The 22878-nt window shown below is 38.1% G+C and overlaps 4 protein-coding genes and 2 pseudogenes across 13 annotated transcripts; 2 read left to right on the top strand and 4 right to left on the bottom strand.

The window, feature by feature from the left end:
• Window positions 1–537: 537 nt before the first annotated feature.
• On the bottom strand, window positions 538–2617 carry LOC104748275 (putative cyclic nucleotide-gated ion channel 19; annotated as a pseudogene). The gene is made up of 8 exons (XR_015581626.1): window positions 2603–2617; window positions 2299–2547; window positions 1984–2201; window positions 1727–1872; window positions 1568–1645; window positions 1350–1479; window positions 929–1167; window positions 538–812 (listed from the first exon to the last, which is right to left on the bottom strand). The product of XR_015581626.1 is annotated as a putative cyclic nucleotide-gated ion channel 19 (transcript).
• A 9624-nt stretch (window positions 2618–12241) lies between these two features.
• On the bottom strand, window positions 12242–15981 carry LOC104746115 (putative cyclic nucleotide-gated ion channel 19). Its single transcript, XM_087488858.1, has 11 exons — window positions 15236–15981; window positions 14952–15143; window positions 14776–14874; window positions 14559–14696; window positions 14217–14465; window positions 13881–14126; window positions 13625–13770; window positions 13455–13532; window positions 13238–13367; window positions 12806–13052; window positions 12242–12692 (listed from the first exon to the last, which is right to left on the bottom strand). Exons 1-11 carry the CDS (start codon window positions 15686–15688, stop codon window positions 12415–12417), a joined length of 2256 nt encoding a protein of 751 aa, XP_087344984.1. The 5' UTR covers window positions 15689–15981; the 3' UTR covers window positions 12242–12414.
• A 699-nt stretch (window positions 15982–16680) lies between these two features.
• On the bottom strand, window positions 16681–20545 carry LOC104746118 (uncharacterized). Of its 4 annotated transcripts, none has more exons than XR_760820.3 (6): window positions 20094–20545; window positions 19961–20010; window positions 19791–19878; window positions 19585–19701; window positions 19312–19432; window positions 16681–19041 (listed from the first exon to the last, which is right to left on the bottom strand). XR_760820.3 is itself a non-coding variant. In XM_010467527.2 (5 exons), exons 1-5 carry the CDS (start codon window positions 20499–20501, stop codon window positions 19382–19384), a joined length of 714 nt encoding a protein of 237 aa, XP_010465829.2. In that variant the 5' UTR covers window positions 20502–20545; the 3' UTR covers window positions 19127–19381. The 4 variants fall into 4 exon arrangements, 1 of the variants encoding a protein (XP_010465829.2); XR_760819.3 differs by having other exon boundaries at window positions 16681–18885; XR_002035354.2 differs by having other exon boundaries at window positions 16681–18479.
• On the top strand, window positions 16769–18496 carry LOC104746116 (kinase-interacting family protein). Of its 2 annotated transcripts, none has more exons than XM_010467524.3 (3): window positions 16769–16896; window positions 17095–17165; window positions 17357–18496. In XM_010467524.3, the coding sequence occupies exons 1-3, from the start codon at window positions 16769–16771 to the stop codon at window positions 18253–18255; spliced, it is 1098 nt and encodes a 365-aa protein (XP_010465826.1). In that variant the 3' UTR covers window positions 18256–18496. The 2 variants fall into 2 exon arrangements, with proteins under 2 accessions (XP_010465826.1, XP_010465827.1); XM_010467525.3 differs by having other exon boundaries at window positions 16850–17001.
• Window positions 18589–19246, top strand: LOC104746117 (mavicyanin pseudogene; annotated as a pseudogene). The gene is made up of 2 exons (XR_015582434.1): window positions 18589–18772; window positions 18879–19246. The product of XR_015582434.1 is annotated as a mavicyanin pseudogene (transcript).
• A 362-nt stretch (window positions 20546–20907) lies between the features above and the next one.
• Window positions 20908–21954, bottom strand: LOC104746114 (uncharacterized). Of its 4 annotated transcripts, none has more exons than XM_010467521.3 (4): window positions 21707–21954; window positions 21521–21620; window positions 21364–21418; window positions 20908–21265 (listed from the first exon to the last, which is right to left on the bottom strand). In XM_010467521.3, the coding sequence occupies exons 1-4, from the start codon at window positions 21839–21841 to the stop codon at window positions 21145–21147; spliced, it is 411 nt and encodes a 136-aa protein (XP_010465823.1). In that variant the 5' UTR covers window positions 21842–21954; the 3' UTR covers window positions 20908–21144. The 4 variants fall into 4 exon arrangements, with proteins under 4 accessions (XP_010465823.1, XP_010465824.1, XP_087344982.1 ...); XM_010467522.3 differs by having other exon boundaries at window positions 21521–21617; XM_087488856.1 differs by having other exon boundaries at window positions 20908–21279; window positions 21707–21930.
• Between the last annotated feature and the right edge of the window lie 924 nt (window positions 21955–22878).

Raw genomic sequence — 22878 nt, 5'->3', positions numbered from 1 at the left:
GAGAGAATGATTACTTATAAGATGATAATCCAAATTAGATAATGGAGATGAATCTTTAAAATAAGAAAAATGTAAAATATATATCATGCAGTCTCTAAAATTAAAATTTAGCATTAAAATTTCACAATGATATTTCATTTGGTTTTTTTTGTAACCCATACAACAAAAATAAGAAATCAGAAAGAAACAAATGAAAAATGATTTGAGGTATTGTGGAAGAGAATGAGAGAATATGAAAATGAGAAAATAAAAGAATGCTAATATGAGAGAGTGAGAGAATGCTTATTTATATGATAAGAATTGATGGAAGTTATATTTAAAATTATGGAAGTTATAATTATAATTTATTGTATTTGAATAAAATTGAGTGGTGGAATATGATTAATGCATAATTTATTTTATTTCAGTTATAATTTTATTTTAATGTGTGAGTTATTGTATTGTGTTAATTGGGTCTTAAGTATTGTTTAAAGCAATCAAACAATTAGAAAAAAATAAAAAATAAATTAGAAAGTATTAAATAAAAATATGAATAGATTAGAAAGACAAGAAATATAAAAGAAATATTTTATTTTTATATAAAATAAAATATCTCCAAGCTACTTGAATCTGCATAGCTGCTTGTAACCTCCAGTAAGGAGACTCGTACCTTATGGCTCCTTGTACTCGATTGCTTCTTAAGAATCTTGAAAACAAGCTCGTTACATCTTCAAGATCAGCTACACTCAGCGAAAACGCCTCCACGTTTGTCACACACCTAACGTTTCTGTTGCTGACCAATCCCTTTGGTGGCATCTTTATCCTCGTCCCATCTGCAAGAGTTTCAAAACATATTCAGTTCCAAGATTTTCCTCAATCAAGTGTCTTCTAACAAGATTTTATGTTTCAAGTTAAAGTTATGAACACAGAGTCAAATCTTTATTAGTACCGGGGTTTATAGAAAAGCGTTCAAGGCACCAAGTGAGAAGTTCTTCACCACAAACGTTGCCTTCCGATAATGACAGAACAGAACCGTCTTCTCCAATGCTCACCTCTCACTATGAATACCATTTTTTCAACTAGACCTTTGTTGTGCAACACCGTGCTACCCTTTATGTAAGTCCTCTGTTTCAGCCTCTCACGGATGGAATCTAAGATTGATTCATCCATCAAAGAAAATATCCTCACCTGCAAACCCATTAACATTTCAAAGTCTTACAATTGAGTTTCAGTAGTGTTTAATCCAATGCCTATTATCTATACACAGTTGGATTCAGAAATAGATTATGGAGTCTAAGCACATAAATAGTATACTGACTGATGGGATACTAATTAATGCTTTAATGTGGCTGTTACTTATTGAAGTTTACCTTCTTGAGAAATTTGAAGAGGTGTCGCCTTATATCTCTTTGGAGGTCATCAGGCATATTCTCAAAGAGCAAATCTTCGTTAACTCCTCTAGTCGCAGCCCAGTTGTAACGCTCAGCCTCACGCACTCTCCTGAAAATGTTGAACAAATATTGAGTTGGTTAGTTTTTTAAGGACACATTACGTAGCCTACAAAAATCAAATGCCACAGTGCACAAACTTTCTTATATCTTCTGGTAACAGTCTGTGGCTCATCCACGGCTCCACATCACGCCGTCTCAGCATCATTTCCATCCTCCTAAAACAGCACAAGTCATCATTACACACTTGGTGATTTAGCCAAGAAATATTGAAATACTATTTGATGAAATGTGCTTACCTTCGATCGAGAGATTGAAGGAAGTTGTGCATATTACCAATAAGCCGCGCAAAAAGCAAAAGCCCTAGTCCAATGATACCCATTGTAAAGAAAACCTCTCCCACTGAGTAACTTGGAGTCAAGTTTCCACAAACTGTGCTTATTTGCTTTCAATATTGAAAACAGTTTGAAATTAGTTATAACTTAAGTGATTCAAATACTAATAGTTGCAACAGCAACCAAACCTGAAATGAACTTAAAAATAGATACCAACTTACTTGGAATCCTCAAAACAGAGAATAACTGTATCTTGTGGAGAACTTAGATTGAATGGTAAGATTCACTGCCTTCAAATGGATTCCATAAATACTAGGATTCTCTTGAAAACAAGCATTGACACTATTTCTCCAGAGAGCTTCTTTTGACTCCACTCGATAAGATTTCTACGTTCATCCACAAATATATCCGAAGCATTCACCATGCATTTCTGAACTCTCTGAAAAAGAGCAAAACAACAAGAAACAAATCTTGAACTCTTCTGATAGATATAAGGAGAGAATCTTTAAGAACACTGACTTATATATTATGTATACCTGCAGACCAAAAAGATACGAGCAAGAACCAACACCATGACCAACAAGCATGAAGGTTAGAAGATTAATAACAAAATTGGCCCAAGCTGACACAAATATGAAGCCGGTCCGTGTTTGTCCAGCAAGAAGAGGTAAGAGTCTATATAACTTTGGAAGGTATTGAAAAAGAATCGTAGCGCCTAATATCTGTTTCTCATGTTCTCCCGAAAGTATGCCCAAGTATAATGGTATTACCCATACCATTATTACCTGCAAGCAAAAGAAAGAAGAAATCTACCGTTCAAACGACATTATTATAGTTAACATCAATCAATAACATTTGAAGGTTAATAATACTACAATATACCTGTGGAATGGGGTAACACTATGAACATATCAAGAAAAAACTTTCCTCGGACGTAATTGCGAGCAATTTTGCTTGGATGATCAACTAACTGGCCGGCACCAACTATTCTAGATTCAGTAGCTATATAGGCCAACCTAAACTGCAACACATATATGACCAGAGAAGCATTAAAGCCAATAAAGTTCCCTTACATATATAGGGTAAGGAGATGGGAACAAAGGAGACACACCTGAAGCAGCATGTTAAGACGCCAATTTTATTGTCATAGGCCAATCAATAGCTATGCATTTGTTGTCCTGTAGTAGTACTAAACTCATGAAACCAAACGTAGACAGACACAAGCAAGAGATTAAAAGAGCAAGAGAAGGGAACATACATGGTGGATCAATAAGAACAATGTTCAACCATATAGCTCAACCATATTTCTGAACACATCATTCAATGTTCCCAACTTCATTTCTTTAGATGTTTTGGTTATTTATATAATAACCAGAACATGAACATTGCTAATTGACCGTTTATATAATAACATAATATTGAATATGCTATCAAATCACTCACCGATTGAAAATTTTAAGAAAATTACATTAATTTTTTATCTTGTTTATCTTATGTTTCTTACATTATGTTAATCACTAATTTTAACACATTAAACCTTTTCAAACCTTAATCACTTTTCTATATAAATTTATTTTTACTATATGATTATAATAAATAATCATTGCAATTAAATTGCAAATATTTTCCTTATTAATTGCACATATTTTCCTATTGAAATTAGTAATTTAATATATAACTTTCCTATATAATTAGTGATATAATATATTACTTTTGGGTTTTATATACATTCAAAAATATTAATTGTAGTCCTTTTATTTTTATAGGATTTTTTAAATTTTATATAATTATTAAATAAATTTTCTTATCACACATATCAAAATATTATTGATATATTTGACACATGTCTCGATTATATGAATTACTAACTATAAACACTAAGGCTTATATAATAAGATATTAAAAATTAAATTGATAAAATCAAAAACACAAGTATCATAAGATGATGTAAATAATAATAACAAAAAAATTACCCTTAAAATGATCATAAACTTATGAAATTTGATTATAAACAAAATATAGTATATTAAATTATGAATTAGAAAAAAAAAACAAAACAGGAAAGAATATAACTAAAATTAAATATAAAAAATCCAACCCGCAACATAGCGCAGGTTCCAACCTAGTACTTCTAATAGACGCCAATTTTATTGTCATAGGCCAATCAATAGCTACGCATTTGTTTTCCTGTAGTAGTACTAAACTCATGAAGTTAAACGTAGATAGACACAAGCAAGAGATTGATAGAGCAAGAGAAGGGAACATACATGGTGGATCAATAAGAGGAACAAGAAAAGAGGATCTATAAAAATGGCCACTAAGCTTGAAAAGGCTAAGATTCTAGTCTAGACTTGAACGAATTTGGAATGAGGATTCACGATCCCTGGTAAGCATCTACGAGCAGTGGAGGCAAATCGCTTAGCCCAACTTCTAGCATCATCATACAGAACAGTGTGAAACTAAACAAGAAAAATAATACAAAAGGAAAGACCTTTATGTCAGCTATGTTTACTTGAGTCTCTCAAAGGTAAGTAGAAGAAGCAACAATGTACATATTCATACCCTAGAGGCAGAAACTCTGGAAGTGTGAAATTGAGCAGCTTGGCGGTTGTAGTAAGAATGACAAGTAGTACAGTAAGGGTCATTACACATCCCTCGTTGTCCAGATCTCAAGAGGTTTGCGTTTTGGAAGACAAAATCTTCTTTAGGTTGAACATCAACGGTAGAGGAGGAATGAAGAGGTTCTTGAGGAGAAGGAAGTATTAGTGTAGATAGAGTTTATCTTTAGGTACCGTTATCTTGTATAGAACGATCCTAACAAACTCTTGTATAAATATGTGCCTTCTATGGTTAATGAGAATCAATCAAGTATCATATTCTACATGACATCAGAGCATCTGATCCAAACCTATTTTTTTTTCTCTGTGCCTCCTCTTGTCTTCTTCTCATAATTTCTCTTGCTTTCATCATGGCTTATGATGCCTCCTCTACCTCCTATGACTCAACTCATGTGTTTAACGTAACTGAACCTCACAAGACACTCATCTCCCTCAACATGAGTAACATCATCAAACTCACACCTAACAATTTCATCACTTGGCGTCTTCAGATTCGCTCTCTCCTTGAGACCCATGAACTTCACTGCTTCATTGCTGACGAAGACAAAGCACCGCCAGAAACTATCACTGCTGCTACCGGTGTTGATCAAGCAAATCCGAATTTTGCCGCCTGGAAGCGTCAAGACAAGCTTCTTTTCAGTGCCTTGCTTGACTCTCTCTCTCTTCCGGTTAAGTCCATTGTTGCTCGTGCCTCTACCACCCGTAACATTTGGGAAATCCTTACCAACACCTACGGTAAGTCCTCTCGTGGTCGAATTCATCAAATCCGGGATCAACTCAAGGCAAGCAACAAAGGCACCAAGTCTGTTAACGAGTTCATGTGCGGCATCCTGGAAAAATCGGATCAACTTGCTCTGCTTGGCAATCCTCTTCCACACGAAGATCTTCTTGATCACATCACTAGCAGTCTCGATGATGACTACAGAGCGATTGTGGAGATGGTTCAAAGACGTGACACACCGATTTCAATTGATGAGCTCCATGAAAAACAGATTACTCGTGAAAATGCTCTCAAAGCTGTCGGTGCAAACACTGTCTCTGTTCCTGCAACAGCCAATACGACACACCTCTCTCTTCTTGCACATTGTGGTGGTTTTGGTTTCTCTCGTGGTGGATTCCATCCTTCACGACCGTATCTTAGCCGGTGTCAAATCTGCGGAGTTCAGGGTCATGGTGCTAAACGGTGTCCGCAATATCTTCATCAGCCACCACACTTGCCTTACTCTGCTTTGCAGTTCTCTTACTCTGATCCACCGTACCCTCAGTATCGCGGGTCTGCTCCTTCTTCGGCACCACATCTACCACTTCCGTCTCCACAGTGGCGTCCTCAGGCTCATCACACTACCAGTGGCACTCAGCCTGATCTTACTCCCTGGCTCCTTGACAGTGCTGCCTCCCATCACATTGCTTCAGCAATCTCTCTCTGCAAACGCCCTATCACGGCAATGACAATGTGATGATTGGTAATGGTGCAGACTTGCCCATTACTCACAAAGGTTCAGTCTCCTTTCCCTCACACTTAAAACCTATTCAACTTCAGCATGTTTTGTGTGTTCCTGAAATGCGCAAGAATCTTATTTCGGTTAACAAGTTATGCAAAACAAATAAAGTTATGGTCCAACTCTGTCCATATGATTTTCAGGTGAAGGACCTTCACACGGGGACAACACTTCTCAAAGGCAAGGCCAATGAAGGAGTGTATGAGTGGTCGCTTTCCTCTTCCAAGCCTTTTATTTCAGCTTTTTCAGCAATAAAGTCTTCCCCTTCGGAATGGCACTCTCGTTTAGGACATCCAAACACTCAAACACTCCTTACCATGATCACCAAGTTCTTCCTTTGTATCCTCTACTTTATTTTGCAATTCATGTGCTATTAATAAGAGTCATAAGCTTCCCTTCTCCACTTCTACTCTCACTTCTACTCGGCCGTTAGAACTTCTTTTCTCTGATGTTTGGACATCTCCAATCATGTCTATTGATGTATACAAGTACTATGTGATTTTTGTTGATCACTTTACATGTTATACTTGGCTTTACCCTCTTAAAACAAAGTCTCAGGTTGCTCAAATCTTTCCCATCTTTAAATCTCTTGTCGAAAATCGATTCAACAACAAAATAGTCTCTTTATTCTCTGACAATGGTGGTGAGTATCTCGCATTAAGACAGTTTCTTGGCACTCATGGCATCTCTCATCTTACAAGTCCTCCGCACACACCAGAACACAATGGAATGACCGAAAGAAAACACCGCCACATCGTCGAGACGGCCCTATCTCTCCTCACTCATGCTCAGATTCCGCATTCCTACTGGACCTACTCTTTTGCAGCGGCGGTTTATTTAATCAATCGCTTGACCACTCCAAACTTGGCGGATCACACTCCTTATCAGCTCATGTTTCATGACACACCAAACTACTCCAAGCTGCGTACATTTGGCTGTATTTGTTATCATGGATCCGACCTTATGGCCAGCATAAGTTCACACCCAATTCGAAACCGTGTGTCTTCATGGGGTACTCTCTTACTCAAAGCGCTTACATTTGTCTTGATGTTGAGACTTCTCGTGTCTATATCTCTAGAAATGTAAATTTTGTTGAATCGATATCTTCTCTCGCCTCTTAGCCCAAACACAATCTCCTTCCCCTGTCACTCCTTCCTCTTATGTTGTCACTGCCTCTCTTGTTCCTATATTTCCTCAAACACCTGTCCTGGCTACTCTCCCGTGTTCTTCTCCTTCACCTGCACTTGGTAAGTCCTCTGTGGCGCAAGAGTCAGACCATAATGTTTCGGCTGCTGCTGTTGAACCCGATTCGATGGACTCCGCTTCTTCCACAACTCCAGTGACAAACAATCATCCTATGGTGATGCAGGGCAAGAATAACATCAAGAAAGCAAACACAAAGTATGGTCTTCATACAGTCCTGCGAGAGTTGGAGCCGAAAACTTTAACGCAAACATTAAAAATGAGAAATGGAGGAAATCCATGAGCACTGAATATGATGCCTTTGGTCGCAACCACACGTTTGATCTTGTTGATCGATCTCTTGCTACTAACATTGTTGGCTCTAAATGGGTTTACAGGATTAAGCGGAAGCCTGATGTCTCAGTGGACAACTATAAATCTCGTCTTGTTGCGAAAGGCTTTCATCAGCGACCAGGAGTTGATTTCTATGAGACTTTTAGTCCAGTCATTAAACATGCTACTATACATCTTGTTCTGGGTACTGCTGTTACTCCTGACTGGCCTCTGCAACAGTTGGATGTGAACAATGCCTATCTACAAGGCCCGCTTGAGGAAGAGGTCTACATGCTCCAACCTCCGGGTTTCATTGACAAAGATCGGCCTAATCATGTATGTCGCCTTAACAAAGCCGTGTATGGCCTTAAACAGGCGCCACGCGCATGGTACACTGCTCTTAAAGATTTTCTTGTGAGCATTGGCTTCAAGAAGTCCATTGTGGATGAGTCTCTCGTTGTCTTACGTTCCGGAACCTCCTTTGTCTACATGTTAATTTATGTTGACGATATTATCATTACCGATACTTCTATTGAAGCCATGAAGCATGTTACTGATCTTCCTGCAGCAAAATTCTCTCTCAAAGACTTATGTAAGTGATAACACTCTAATTTACATGTTTTTAGCATCCTTTTTTGTCCATATTTTGCATTGTTCATACCTCTAACTTAGCATTTTTAGACCATTTACTGTAGGAATCAAGTTTTAGAGCATTTAGGGTATTGCATTTCTGCATTTGCATATATTGGATGAAAACAGGTGCTAAGGAGCCAAAAATGGGGAAAAACAAGGACAACTCGAGCATGTACCCGAAGGAACCATCGAGCTACAAGAACAAGTCCGAACCCCAACACGATCGAAGAGGATCCAAGAGCGCGAAGAGCAACCCGAAGATCCACCCGAGGAGTTACCCGACTCAAGCCTCGTGTACCCCATCGAGTAGACCATCGGGCAGGTCTGGGAAGCTAGGTCAAATGGGTTTCCATATATAAACCCCCTCTTTCCCTAGCTCGCAAATGAGCACGCCGCAGACCCTCAAACCAGAGAGTGAGAGCTTCTGTGAGAGAACTGAGCGACTCAACATTTTTTCTTGTTTTTGTACTTTTAATTTGTAGTTTTTCATAGATCTTTTATCCCTACTCTTTTCTACTCTATTCTATCTATTTAATAATGTCATTTTCGTTTATTTCTATAGCTTTATCATTCGTTTCTATGTCCGAGTAGTGTAGCAAAGTTTCTAGAGATGGGATAGATGATTAGGTGTTCTTGATCGGTTAGGATGTTTTAGTTGATTGTTTTGATAAAATAAATTTCCTTCTAGGTTGATGTTCTTAATGCGGTCAACAGACCGACAGGTTGAGACTAGATCTAGGGCGTTTATAATGCTACAGGCCGAAAAGAGTAGATAAAATGCTTGATTAGGTCAATGCTAGAGGTATACTTAACTTTGAGTGACAAAATCAGATAAGTCTAAGTATATTGACAAAAATGAATTGTTCTTAATGCCTGCTTGTTCATATTGCTAGTGCGACAGTGTGGTAGTATGTTCAAGGTTGATTGTTACTAGTGCGACAGTGTGGTGACAAGGTTTTAGAGGTTCATTGTCTAGGAAATAATTGCTTGAGGCATGTAAATCATCCGTATCGGTCTAGAACACTTAGGATTCGATTACCCCCATCCTTAGGAACTTTCGTATTTCATTCTTTCCATTTTCCTTACTTACTCAACCACTTACCCGATCAGGTACACGATAACCTGCATCGAGTAATACCTCGAGCTGTTCATAGTTCATTTGCATACTCGATCACCCCACTCGATCCTGTACTCGATTGCTTGCATCGAGTGCTTAGGTCGTGTGGTTTACTTGTTTATATTCTTTTACTTTGTTTATATTAGGATTGTTAGAACCAAACCCCCTTATTGTTTGGCTTGACTTGCTTGATTCTGATTGCATCCTATCTGTTAGTATAACAACCATTTGGATTGATAACCCTTTGTACTACAACTGCATAGGGAATTGATACCCTAGGTGAAAACCAGTCTATCAGTAAGCTTTCGTACTTTCTTAGAATGGAAGCGTCTAGGACATGTGCTGGTCTGCATCTCACACAAACCAAATACATCACTGATCTTCTTCGCAAAACAAAGATGGCAGACGCTAAGCCTGTAGCTACCCCGATGTCATCTGGTCAGGTTCTCACCCTCTCATCTGGTGATCTTCTCTCTGACCCCTCTACTTATCGTGCAACCGTGGGAAGTCTTCAGTTTCTTTGTCTAACCAGACCTGACATTGCCTTCGCTGTTAATCACTTATCTCAGTATATGCATCAACCGAGAACACTCCATTGGGAAGCTGTGAAACGCGTTTTACGCTATCTTGCAGGAACTGCAAATGTGGGTTTGTTCTTCTCTGCTAAGTCTCCGTTTAACTTACATGACTATTCCGATGCTGATTGGGCTGGCAATCGGGATGACTACACCTCCACGGGAGCATACATTGCGTACTTGGGTCACCAACCTATCTCGTGGTCCTCTAAAAAGCAAACCGGTGTTGCAAGGTCCTCGATGGAAGCAGAGTATCGTGCCCTCACCGCTGCTGCCTCAGAGGTCAAATGGCTTACTTCTCTCATGATCGAGCTTGGAATGAAGTCCACTGATGTTCTGATTCTGTATTGTGACAACATAGGAGCCACTTACCTCTCTGAAAATCCGGTGTTTCATTCTCGAATGAAACATCTTGCCTTGGATTATCATTTTGTTCGTGAGCAGGTTCAAGGCAAGCATCTCCGGGTTGCTCACATTTGCTCTGCTGATCAGCTGGCGGATGCACTGACCAAGCCTCTACCTCGAGCACTTTTTTCGTGAGCTTTCTGACAAGATTGGTCTCTGTCTCCGCCATCCATCTTGAGGGGGCGTATTAGTGTAGATAGAGTTTATCTCTGTTGTTGATATAGTTTAACTTTGATAGAGCTTATCTTTAGGTATCGTTATCTTGTATAGGACGATCCTAACAAACTCTTGTATAAATATGTGCCTTCTATGGTTAATGAGAATCAATCAAGTATCATATTCTACAGGAAGGAAGTGAGGTTCAGTTCTGCGAGTAGGGTAAAGAGGACTACTCATTTGCACCAAACGAGGTCGTATTCTCTGGGTTTGAAGAGGACATGTGTAGCCTAAAACCACACTCGAGTTGTCAACTCCTTCAGTGGAGAGAGTTGGGTTTGAGAGGGAAAGACTATGATTCCTGGAAGTAAAAGTCCTAGAGCGAGCACGAGGATGTGTTACTTCTGGAATTGGAAGAATGGGGAACTCATCATTTTCGTTCGAAGAATCCATTCTTGGAGACTAATTGGCCTAGACGAAGATCAAGAAACTGGTTTGAGAAGAAAAGAAGAAGACCCTGAGAGTGAAAACCCAATAATATCGGAGAAGAAAGCAAAACGATGATGACAGCAGAGAGAAGATGATGACAGCAGAGACTAGGATTCTGTAAGCAATTGTGGATGACCTTTTTACAAGTAAAAGAAAAAAACAAAACAAATGAAATAATACATTGAACTTTGCATGAGAACAAGAAAAGAAATGGTAACATTTTAGATCTCCTGTTGAACCCATCAACCAAAATTGAAAAGGAGTTTGTTTGTTGTTTACTAGTGAGTACTTCTTAAAGTAAAAAGATTGGAAGAGAGTAAACATTAAGAAGCTGCCTCTCTTGTGTTACTTTGATAACTTTTTTCAAAAAATAATAGTATGCCCCATATAAATAAATACAGAGAGAAAAAAACAAAAGAAAGAAAGAATAAATTGGAATTCTCACCAAACTTCACAGTTGAGCTTTTTTGAAGGGAATATTGTCGGAATAGGCATTATTTGGCAAGGAGTGTTTCGGATTTGGGCACTTTGTACAGTAAAACCAAACAGTAACAAAAATATCAGTTGTTTCTAACTCTTTTGCCCTTTGCTGATTGAAGGGTTTTTAGACATGACGACAAGAGGGGGAGTTGATCACGACGGCAGCGGTGGCTCGTGGAGTTGTTTGAGAAGTGGCTGTGTTTGGGTCTGCAATTAGCGGTGGTGCCGTAACTGCTAGTGGGCGGTGGTTGATATTTCTTTAGAACGGCTTCTAATTCCCCAGATCCCGAAAGAAAACTAAACCCTACTAGTTCGTAATTGGAGAACCCAAATACAATTATCTAACTACCTTAAGGATGCTAAATTTTCTCATAGAGAAAACGTCAAAATCCAGAAAAAAAAACGATGAATTCAAAACAATTAATGTTTAATAGACCATTGAAAAAGAATTAAAGGAGAAAAAAAAAAAAAAAACTAAACCCTAATAGATAGTAAATGGAGAACCCAAACATTGTTTATGACATTTGATCCAAAAAATAAAACACATGACCCAGAAGAAGAAAGCTTCGAGCTTGGACTGGAAACGAAGAAGAGAATGAAGTCACCAAATAAAGGGTAAAACTGACTTTTACACAACACAAAAATACCTGTTTTCGTAAGAAAACTCGAAAGTGCCTAAATCTGAATACATTGCTAAGACAAATGCCTTTTTTTTAATTAACTCTTTTTTTAATGCATATACTAATAAATAAATAAAACGTGTGATTGTGAGTGAATAAACAAACACAGATACGTGTTTGTGAAGAATTGAGAATATGTTCGTAGCTCTTTCTTCTCTTTTCTCTACTTAGAATAACCCTCTCTTTCAGGCAGGTCCTAGTGTTTTCACTTCTTTATGGAAAAATTAAATATAATGAAATGGTATAAATAGTGTTACATTTATTACTTTGTACAACACACTTTGTATTTATAGTATTAAGTATATATGCTTAGATCAATAATTGACATTAATTATCATTAATCACCAATCACTCAGGAGAAAGAAGTTTCATACTCAGCTTTCATTATCACTAATGAGTGAATCACTGTATTACAACTATTTACCACAACCACTAATACTTAGAAATTATTACTAATCTACCAAACCAAAACATTATCATCCAATTCAACGGTTGTAACTGGACTGAGCAGTGTATAATCTCTGGAGCTGTCTCTTTCGGTATCTCCAAGCCACTTGAATCTGCATAGCTGCTCGTAACCTCCAATAAGGAGACTCGTACCTTATGGCTCCTTGTACTCGATTGCTTCTTAAGAATCTTGAAAACAAGCTCGTTACATCTTCAAGATCTGCTACACTCAGCGAAAACGCCTCCACGTTTGTCACACACCTAACGTTTCTGTTGCTAACCAATCCCTTCGGTGGCATCTTTATCCTCGTCCCATCTGCAAGAGTTTCAAAACATATTCAGTTCCAAGCTTTTCCTCAGTCAAGTGTCTTCTAACAAGATTTTGTGTTTGTTAAAGTTATGAACACAGAGTCAAATCTTTATTAGTACCGGGATTTATAGAAGAGCGTTCAAGGCACCAAGTGAGAAGTTCTTCACCACAAACGTCGCCTTCCGATAATGGCAGAACAGAACCGTCTTCTCCAATGCTCTCCATCTCACCTCTCACTATGAATACCATTTTTTCAACTAGACCTTTGTTGTGCAACACCGTGCTACCCCTTATGTAAGTCCTCTGTTTCAGCCTCTCACGGATAGAATCTAAGATTGATTCATCCATCAAGGAAAATATCCTCACCTGCAAACATATTAACATTTCAAAGTCTTATAATTGAGTCTCAGTAGTGGTTAATCTATGCCTATTATCAATAAACAGTTAGATTCAGAACAAGATTTTGTAACAAGTACATAAAAAGTATACTAAGTGATGGATACTAAGTAATGCTTTCATGTGGCTGTTGGCTGTTGCCTATTGAAGTTTACCTTCTTGAGAAATTTGAAGAGGTGTCGTCTTATATCTCTTTGGAGATCATCAGGCATATTCTCAAAGAGCAAATCTTCGTTAACTCCTCTAGTCGCAGCCCAGTTGTAACGCTCAGCCTCACGCACTCTCCTGAAAATGTTGAACAATTATTGATGTGGATTAGTTTTTTAAGGACATTACATAGCCTACAAAAATCAAATGCCACCGTGCACAAACTTTCTTATATCTTCTGGCAACAGTCTGTGGCTCATCCACTGCTCCACATCACGCCGTCTCAGCATCATTTCCATCCTCCTAAAACAGGACATACATGCACAAGTCATCATCACACACTTGGTGATTTAGCCAAGAAACTATTGAAATACTATTAGATGAAATGTGCTTACCTTCGATCGAGAGATTGAAGGAAGTTGTGCATATTACCAATAAGCCGCGCAAAAAGCAAAAGCCCTAGTCCAATGATACCCATTGTAAAGAAAACTTCTCCGACTGAGTAACTTGGGGTCAAGTTTCCACAAAGTGTGCTTATTTGCTTTCAGTATTGACAAACATTTTGACATTAGTTAAGAGTTATTCAAAGACTAATAGACGTTGCAACAGAAACCAAACCTGAAATGAAGTTAAAATAGACCCCTAACTTACTTGGAATCCCCAAAACAGAGAATAACTGTATCTTGTGAAGAACTTAGACTCATTGGTAAGATTCACTGCTTTCAAGTAAATTCCATAATTCATACCATCCTCTTGAAAACAAGCATTGACACTAGAACTATTTCTCCAGAGAGCTCGTTTTGACTCCAATGCATAACTTCCACGAGCACAGTCGATAAGGTTTCTACGTTCATCCCCAGAAACATTCCAAGCATTAAACATGCATCTCTTAACTCTCTGAAAAGAACAAAACAACGGGAACAAACCTTTAAGTCACTATATAGATAGAAAGAGGATCTTTAAAAAACACAGAGTTATATTATATACCTGCAGACCAGAAAGATACCAGCAAGAACCAACAGCATGACCAGCAAGCATAAAGGTAAGAAGATTAATAACAAAGTTGGCCCAGGCTGACTCAAATATGAAGCCGGTCGGTGTTTGTCCAGCAAGAAGAGGTAAGAGTCTATATAACTTTGGAAGGTATTGAAAAAGAACCGTAGCCCGTATAATCAGTTTCTCAGCTTCTCCCCTGAGTGTACCCACGTGTGCTGGTATTACCCATAATATCATAACCTGAAAGCAAAAGAACGAAGAAATCTACCGTTCAAACGACATTTTTAGAGTTAAAAATAATCAAAAACATTTTGAAGGTTAATACTACAATACCTGTGGAATGGGTAACACTATGAACAGATCAAGAAAAAACTTTCCTCGGACGTAATTGCGAGCAATTTTGCTTGGATGATCAACTAACTGGCCGGCACCAACAATTCTAGATTCAGGAGCTACGTAGGCCAACCTAAACTGTAACACAAGTGACCAAAGAAGCATTAAAGCCAATAAGTTTCCTTACATAGGAGATGTGAGAACAGAGGAAACACACCTGAAGCAGTATGTTAAAGGAGAATATAAGATCCGTTATACTTCTAATAGACACCAACTTGTTAGTTGTAGGCCAATCAATCGCTATGCATTTTTTGTCCTGCAGTAGTAGTAAACTCATGAAAACTTAGACAGTCACAAGCATGATATTGATTAGAGAAAGAAAAGGAAACATACATGGTGGATCAATAAGAGGAACAAGAAGAGGGGATCTATAAAAATGGCCACTAAGCTTGAAAAGGCTAAGATTCTAGTCCAGACTTGAACGAATTTGGAATGAGGATTCATGATTCCTGGTAAGCATCTACGAGCAGAGGAGGCAAATCGCTTAGCCCAACCTCTAGCATCATCATACAGAACAGTGTGAAACTAAACAAGAACAAAATAAGAAGGAAATGAGCTATTGTTTAGTTGAGTCTCTCAAAGGTAAGTAGGAAGCAAGCAACAATGTATATACATACCCTAGAGGCAGAAACTCTGGAAGTGTGAAATTGAGCAGCTTGGCGGTTGTAGTAAGAAGGACAAGTAGTACAGTAAGGATCATTACACATCCCCAACTGTCCAGATCTCAGGAGATTTGCGTTTTGGAAGACAAAATCATCTTCAGGTGGAACGTTAATGGAATGAGGAGGTTGTTGAGGAGAAGGAGGGGAGAGAGGTTCAGTTCTGCGAGTAGAGTAAAGAGGACCACTCATTTGCACCAAACGAGGTCGTATTCTCTGGGTTCGAAGAGGACCCGTGTAGCCTAAAAGCACACTCGAGTTGTCAACTCCGTCAGTGGAGGAAACAGTTGGGTTTGAGAGGGAAAGACTACGATTCCTTGAAGTAAAAGTCCTAGTAGTGTGAGCACGAGGTGGTGTTGCTTCTGGAATCGGAAGAATGGGGAACTCTTCGTTCTCGGTTTGGGAAGCCATTTTAATTGGCCTTAGACGAAGTTGTAGAAAAGGGTTTGAGAAGAAAAGAGAAGAAGACCCTGAAACCCAATAATATAGGAGAAGAAATAAAAAAATGATGATGAGACACAGAGAGACAAAGAAAAGAAGAAGGAGAAAGAGATGATGACAGCAGAGAGACTTGGGTTTAGTCTTTTTTTTTTTTTTTAGCTCGTTAGTCAAGCAAGTGTAGACAAAAGAAAACTAATGAAGTAGTAATATACATTGAACTTTGCATGAACCCATCAACCAACGCTGAAAAAAAGAATTTGTGTGTTGTTAATTAGTAGTGAGTACTTCTTTAAAGCAAAAAGGTTGGAAGAGAGAAAACCTCAAGAAGGTGCCTTTTGTGGTAACTTTATCCAAATATGTATTTTTTTATCTAATGCATAAGAAGAATTCTGATTTCTGAGCTCTACTATTTTGTTAACTGAAACAGGAATTTAAGGTATTGGTTTTTGAGCAAATAGATTTGCGAGTTTCAAAAATAATAGCTAGATTTGGAATTCGTATGCTCCATCCATATAAATACAGTACAGAGAAGAGACATAACAAAAGAAAGAAAGAATAAATTGGAATTCTCACCAAACAACTCACAGTTGAGCTTTTTTGAATGCACATTGTACTAATAAATAAATTAAGCGTGTGACTGTGAGTGAATAAACAAACACAGATAAGCGTTTGTGAAGAATTGAGAATATGTACGTAGCTCTTTCTTCTCTTAGAATAACCCTCTCTCTCTCTTTCAGGCAGGTAGGTCCTAGTGTTTTCTCTTCTTTATGGAAAAATTAAAGATAATGAAATGATATAAATAGTGTCACCTTTATTCCTTTTTACACCACATTTTGTATTTATATATTAAGTATATGCTTAGATCAATAATTGACATTAGTTATCATTAATCACCAATCTCTCATCTTTCTGCTAATTTTTTTCAAAAAATTTGTTGTCAGACTTGTCAGTAAACCACTGAATCTCAAAATTCAAAAATATGATTTATTAAGCCCAATAGTAAACGGGCCGTAACTACTAAGTCCAAATACGCAGGCCACGTGTTAAAACATGAATGGTACAAAATCAAATGCTTGTTGCTTTGGCGGATTTTGCCTGTTAAATATGCTCTCTGCAGTACTGATACAAACTGATCAGACGTGTCAGCTATCTTCTCTCTCTCTCACTACTATTTCTTGGTTTGTATCTTCTTTCCCACTCCGATCCTTCTTTAATACTAGTGTTCAGTGATCCAAAATATCCTTTTCTGTAACATTTATTATCTTCTAGCAAAAATCATCAATGTCTCTCTCTCTTTCTTGATCTTTGCATATATTCTCATTTTGCTTTATACATTTATACAAAGCACTAACCAAAAACAAGTGTATCTCTTCCAGGTTGAAGAAGATGAAGTGCAAAAGATCCATGGAAGCTACTCATCCCCCTCCACAGTTGCCATCTCTCTCCGGTACTATTCCTCTTCCCATTTTCAAATCTCTTCTCTCTCCTCATTCTCTTTTTGGAGCTTTTCACATTTTCAAAATTTCAAAACACACAAAAGCTTGATACAGAAAACAGTGGACCCCCTTTTTCTCTTTCTTCTTAGTTTGTCTCTTTTTCTCTCACATTACTTCTTGTCTGAAAAAATGTTGGAAACAGATCTTGAAGCTCGGATGCAAATCCTTCGTGTGTCTGCCTTTGAAGAAAACAAAGGAGATGATGATACTTTTGCTCAACGAGCTGAATGGTTTTACCAGAGACGACCCCTCCTTCTCTCGCTTTGTCTTGACCTCTACAACGGCTACATCACTCTCCTGGGTCGTTCTTCTCATCCTACCAAACCGAATCTGCAGCTGCTTAAACCCACAATCTCTCGTCCTAATCACCCTCTCCAAGATGAAGACGACGACGACTGCATTTCAGACATTGATTCCGTCAGTGAGATCAGTTTCGACAGCAACTTATCTTTTCAACAACAGAGGCAAGAAGATTCTTCTGGGGTTTCAGAGAAAGTGGATGAGCTTGTATCCCAACTGGTGACCGCAAACTTGGACAAAGAGATTGTGCAACACGAGTTACTTTACAAAGAGCAGCAGTTTCACGAAGCCTCCAAGACTATAGAGCTGTTGAAGAAGTTCGTCATGTTGCTGGAGATGGAGAAGGAAGTAGCTGTTGAGGAAAACGCTAATCTTGGCTACAAGCTCACTTCTCTCTTGGAGGAGAACAGAGAGCTTGCCACAGAGGCGTTGTTCATGAAGAACGAAGCTGTTGGGCTCGCTCGGTGTGTCCTTAAGATGAGAGATGATCATTTTAACAAAGTCTGCCTTCTCCAGAACCGCATCTACTCGCTTCAGGCATCGAGGGACTCGGAGCCCGCCTATGATAAGGTTTCATCGGGATGCTTTGGCCTGGATAAGTATAAGACCAAGAAGAAGAAGGAGAACAAAACCGAAGAGAAAACTGGATTGAAGTGGTTGAAGAAGCTCAACAACATTAACCTGTTTACAAAGCCATCAGCTGCTGCTCCATCATGCTGCACCTTCAACTTACCTAATTAGCTTAATCCTTTGGTGTATTAGTATACTATGAAAAATGCATACACGACTCTGTGTGTATGCTCTATCGCTTTATTATGTGTAATGCTTTTCAGTGCATCGCCCCGATGCACTGTTTGTTGTAGCCCGCAAACAATGTGTGACTCCTTGATCCACAGTTTGTTGTAGCCCGCAAACAATGTGTGACTCCTTGATCCACATATGTATGGTTTTCATGACTCACTTATCTGGTTAAACACAACAATGTCATGACCTTCCCACTCACTAATGCTTAATGCTATATAAACATACTGTATTTCTGAAAGAACTGAGAAAGCAATAGGTTAGGAGATAGCAATGTTTCATATAAGAAGCCGAGTCTCCGGCACGATTATACTCTATGCCATTTTCTCTATATCTTCTCTCATGCTAAAATCTGAAGGAACAGAACATATAGTTGGTGACAGCAGTGGGTGGGAGCTCTTTACAAACTATACCAACTGGACACAAGGAAGAGAGTTTCATGTAGGCGATGTCCTAGGTAATTTTTCCAACTCCTGGATTTCTAAATTCAGCAAAATCAAAGTTGAATCCCATCTCACTTCTTCAGCTTTCACCTTGCTAAATCTGTCTATCTTCTTCAACAGTATTCAACTACAAAAGTGACCAGCACAATGTTATGCAAGTTAACTCTACAGCATACATAGATTGTGGAACAGACAACTACACATCTCTCTTCACCAAAGGCAACGACTCAATAATCATATCAGAAGTTGGAAAGCTATGGTTCATCTGCGGAGTGGATGATCACTGTGAAAATGGCCAGAAGCTAAGCATTAACGTAGCTCCTTGAGTACCGTAATGTTTATCAAAGATAGGCGTTTGGGTAGTCTTAGGTACCAAAATAATGTCATTAACTTTGATAATATCATCTGAATAATATTATATATACAGCGCAATGTCATTACATCTTGATACACTAATAAACTATATGCATGCCTTGCCATTCTGGAAACCCCAACCTTCTACCCAAAAAAAGAGACATTTCTTGTAAGCGTCTAGTAGAGGAAAAAGAATTACCTTTTTTATGAAAAACACGTAGACATCTATCAGTATGCATCCAGATACAACTCCCAATGTCAGAATACTTCTATGTCACATCTACATCAACAACTCTGTTCTGAAGGTTTGCAATCCGGGCCTGTAATGATAGTTAAAACACAAACAATTTTTGTAAAATGTCTCGAACAGAGCATTCACCCTGCCACATGCATATCAGCTCATCTTCCATTGGGAAGGTACCTCTATGCTTAAGTGCTAAATAAAGGAGGCAAGACATGTAACAAAACAAACCTTGAATGATTTAGATCTGCGAAGAGAAGGATCTATCTCTAGACATTTCAAGTATGACTTCTCTGCGAGTTCATATTGACCTTCTGCTACGTAGACATCACCTTGGCAAATGTAGAGCTGGTAAATAAAGTCATAAAAGTAGAATTAAAATAAGAATTCAAACATGGAATCAACAAAATTAAAAAGAGTATCATTCCATAGTATACCTCAGAATAGTTAGGAGCTAAGGCCAGAGCTCGGCTTATATCTTCAAGAGCCCCAGAGTGATCAAGCATTCCCAATTTTGCTACTGCTCTGCAATCACCAGATTCTAACAATCTAACAATCTCTGAAGAAACAGTAACCAAGAGATTAAAATTTTGGTCCTTGTTGTTACCTGTGTTTGAAGATTCTATGCAAGCCACCGTAAGGTTTCAACTCTAAAGCCTGCAACCATACACATCTATGGTCAAGCAAGCTCCACAAGAACGGGAGAGGAAACTGCGACAAATATGTAAAATTCTACAGACCTGAGTGAGAAGAGCTTCAGCTTCCGAGAAGTTTCCTCCATCGATTTGAGAGAGAGCATTGTTGGTGAGCGCTAAAGCGGTGAGAGCGTCTGCGACGGCAGAGGACGAAGAAGCTTCACGACCACCGTCACCACAGAGGCTGAACAAGATTTCAGCAGCACGAGAAGGCGTGGCGCAGTGACGGAGGATGAGACCTTGAGGTAGAGCAACGAGGTTTGGACCGGCGCCGCATCGGCCGAGGCAACCGGAGGGAGTGACTCTGAGTTCGGGAGGTGCGAGAGCCGTTAAAGTCTCGAGAATCTGAAAGGAGCCTTGTCTCCGGCAGGTACGATTCGTACATACGCGAATCTCTTTCACTTGTTCTCCTGAGCTCCGGCAGCTTAACGCCGGCAAAGCAATGGAAGCCATAACGATAAGAATATGAAAATAAGAAATAAATTAAATAAATAAATGGTTTTAACCGGTTTGACTAAACCGGAATTGAATTCACAATTGTTCACAGAAGCTCAATTGGCTGAAATTAAGTTTCTGTGAACAATTGTGAAATCAATTCCGGTTTAGTCAAACCGGTTAAAACCATTTATTTATTTAATTTATTTCTTATTTTCATATTCTTAGTTTAATTGAGTTTCTGTGAACAATTGTGAAATCAATTCCGGTTTAGTCAAACCGGTTAAAACCATTATCTATTTAATTTATTTCTTAGTTTTCAGCCAATTGAGCTTCGTTTCCCAAACACTCAAACAAGAGTTTTGAGTTTTGTTCCAACTCAAAGACGAAGATAAACATCACAAGACATTGATTCTTGATCAAATTAGTCAGCTCAAAACTAAAATTGACTCTTTAAATATGAAGACAGGCTAGTACAGGACGTGTAGATTCAAAAGACACTAGACGTGGCGATTTCTCTTCACTTGAAACATGATGACTATGAAGATTACAAACAAACCCCAACAAGTCAGGAGCAACCATTTACATTAACTAAAGGTCTTAAGCCTATTGAACATCTACAATAACTGGAAAGGACATGATCATTGAAGGTTGCAAATCATTATTGTGGATCGACATCATCGTCTTGGTTTAAGAAGCGGAATCCCATAATGTATCTGTACTCTCCAGTGCCAAGACAGCGAGAACAGTCACTTAATCCACTCCCTCCACAGCTCCTACACCTGTGACCAAAACTCTAAACTTCTTGATTTCTTGAATCAAATATATCAGAGAGATACAAAGCCACAAGAACATCTTTTGTCTTCAAAATATGTGTTACCATTTGGGCCATTCTCCTCTTGGAAGCATTTCCACATCCACACAATTCGTCCTCCCTTTAATCATATTATCACAAAAAAAAAAAAAAGCAAGAATTCAATTTTCTTTATGAGACTTATTAAAGTCAAGAACCAGAGAGACAAGTTCTGTTTCATTACCTTTCCCGCAACAGTTGAAACAATCAACTCTTCCAGTTCCATGGCAGATTACACATCGGTCTTTCTCCCTTCTCTTCACACACGTCTTTGCTCCGGACTGCTAAACATCGAAATACCCCCTTAGTACTCTTATTTCAGATATCAAAAGTCTAGAGATATAGAAATTGAGGTTTTTTGGTTTCAAACCTGAGTTCTGACTCTCCATGAAGGTTTGGTGAGATAGAGCTTAGATTGCCTCTGCGTAGGTTTAGAATTCGGAACGCCTTCCTCTGGCCGGACAGCCATCGCCGCCGCGGGAGGTAGACACACGTTCGCCGCCATCTCCGTCACTCTTTCAGTCTACTACACACCACAATTGCTCTGTTCCTTTTGTGATCCTCTCTCGGCCCTAAGGCCCATCTCTCTATTAAGCCTTTTTGAATCTGGCTAACTCTGATTCTTCTCAATAAACCCGTTGCCAAATATACCAAACCGGATCGATTTTTAAAGTTCGGTTCAATTTTATTCGATTTCTATTATTAAACCAAACTAACTAAACCAAACAGAGTTCAAACCAAATGAGAAACAATGAGTCAGTGACTCAAAGCTTTGACTATTGAAATCATTACTGTTGTTAGGGAGTATGGACCAATCCAATTGATGTTTACTTCTCCAGCAATCTATACTATTAAAAGGGAAGCATTTTTAATAAGTAAACATAGATTAAGAGATTATTACATAAAATGCTACTCAAAACAGAATAAGGATATGTATAAATTGTGGAGCCAAACAGAAATAACTAGTGAGGAACTGTGGAGTTAAACAAATATTATATGTGATATGTTTAGCAAAAAAATCGGAACCAAACAGATTGATATTTAATTGTAGTAGCCAAACAAATATAAAATGATTATTAATACATAAAAATTGGAGACAAAAAATATGGTAACACAATATACCCACGTAATTAGCTACCACACTTAAAGCAAAGAAAATCTATCCACGTAATTAGCATATCATACTTTATTACCATTATGAAAATTCAATTTTAGAATATCTTATACAAAAATATATATGCGGTTAATTAAAGAAACGTATTTAACAATTTACACGCAAATTTTTGGAAACTTAACATAATCTAAACGATTTCGAAATATTCTAATTTACAAAATCTTAGCAATTTACCAAATCTTAGCAATACATTTTAAACGACTTCTTTTGTTGTATAAATATTATAGTAATCTAAATCATTTTCAACTCAACAAAAACTCTTAAATCTATTTTACTCTAAAACCAAAACCTTTTAGCTTCTTGTGTTTTCTGTTAAATTTTTTTTCCAGATTGTTATATGCATATTAACATGTTCTGTTTAATATTTG

This window comes from Camelina sativa, chromosome 15 (genome assembly GCF_030686135.1).
Source record: "Camelina sativa cultivar CO46 ecotype springtype chromosome 15, ASM3068613v1".
Lineage (NCBI taxonomy): Eukaryota > Viridiplantae > Streptophyta > Magnoliopsida > Brassicales > Brassicaceae > Camelina > Camelina sativa.
Note: the sequence above shows the minus strand (reverse complement) of the source record. Positions and strands in the feature narration are given on the sequence as shown.

What these genes read in the sequence shown, in the direction of transcription:
- LOC104746115 (XM_087488858.1), bottom strand. Translation starts at nt 15,688, where the DNA reads ATGGCTTCCCAAACCGAGAACGAAGAGTTCCCCATTCTTCCGATTCCA. An exon ending in TCTTCAAATTTCTCAAGAAG is followed by an intron (nt 13,053 to 13,237) that starts GTAAACTTCAAT and finishes ATATGTTTGCAG; the next exon opens with GTGAGGATATTTTCCTTGAT. An exon ending in ACGCTCTTCTATAAATCCCG is followed by an intron (nt 12,693 to 12,805) that starts GTACTAATAAAG and finishes AAACTCTTGCAG; the next exon opens with ATGGGACGAGGATAAAGATG.
- LOC104746116 (XM_010467524.3), top strand. Translation starts at nt 16,769, where the DNA reads ATGAATGGTACAAAATCAAATGCTTGTTGCTTTGGCGGATTTTGCCTG. An exon ending in TCTCTCACTACTATTTCTTG is followed by an intron (nt 16,897 to 17,094) that starts GTTTGTATCTTC and finishes TATCTCTTCCAG; the next exon opens with GTTGAAGAAGATGAAGTGCA. An exon ending in ACAGTTGCCATCTCTCTCCG is followed by an intron (nt 17,166 to 17,356) that starts GTACTATTCCTC and finishes TGTTGGAAACAG; the next exon opens with ATCTTGAAGCTCGGATGCAA.
- LOC104746118 (XM_010467527.2), bottom strand. Translation starts at nt 20,501, where the DNA reads ATGGCTTCCATTGCTTTGCCGGCGTTAAGCTGCCGGAGCTCAGGAGAA. An exon ending in CATAGAATCTTCAAACACAG is followed by an intron (nt 19,879 to 19,960) that starts GTAACAACAAGG and finishes TGGTGATTGCAG; the next exon opens with AGCAGTAGCAAAATTGGGAA. An exon ending in TAGCTCCTAACTATTCTGAG is followed by an intron (nt 19,702 to 19,790) that starts GTATACTATGGA and finishes TTTATTTACCAG; the next exon opens with CTCTACATTTGCCAAGGTGA.
- LOC104746114 (XM_010467521.3), bottom strand. Translation starts at nt 21,841, where the DNA reads ATGGCGGCGAACGTGTGTCTACCTCCCGCGGCGGCGATGGCTGTCCGG. An exon ending in CATGGAGAGTCAGAACTCAG is followed by an intron (nt 21,621 to 21,706) that starts GTTTGAAACCAA and finishes TTCGATGTTTAG; the next exon opens with CAGTCCGGAGCAAAGACGTG. An exon ending in TTTCAACTGTTGCGGGAAAG is followed by an intron (nt 21,419 to 21,520) that starts GTAATGAAACAG and finishes ATATGATTAAAG; the next exon opens with GGAGGACGAATTGTGTGGAT.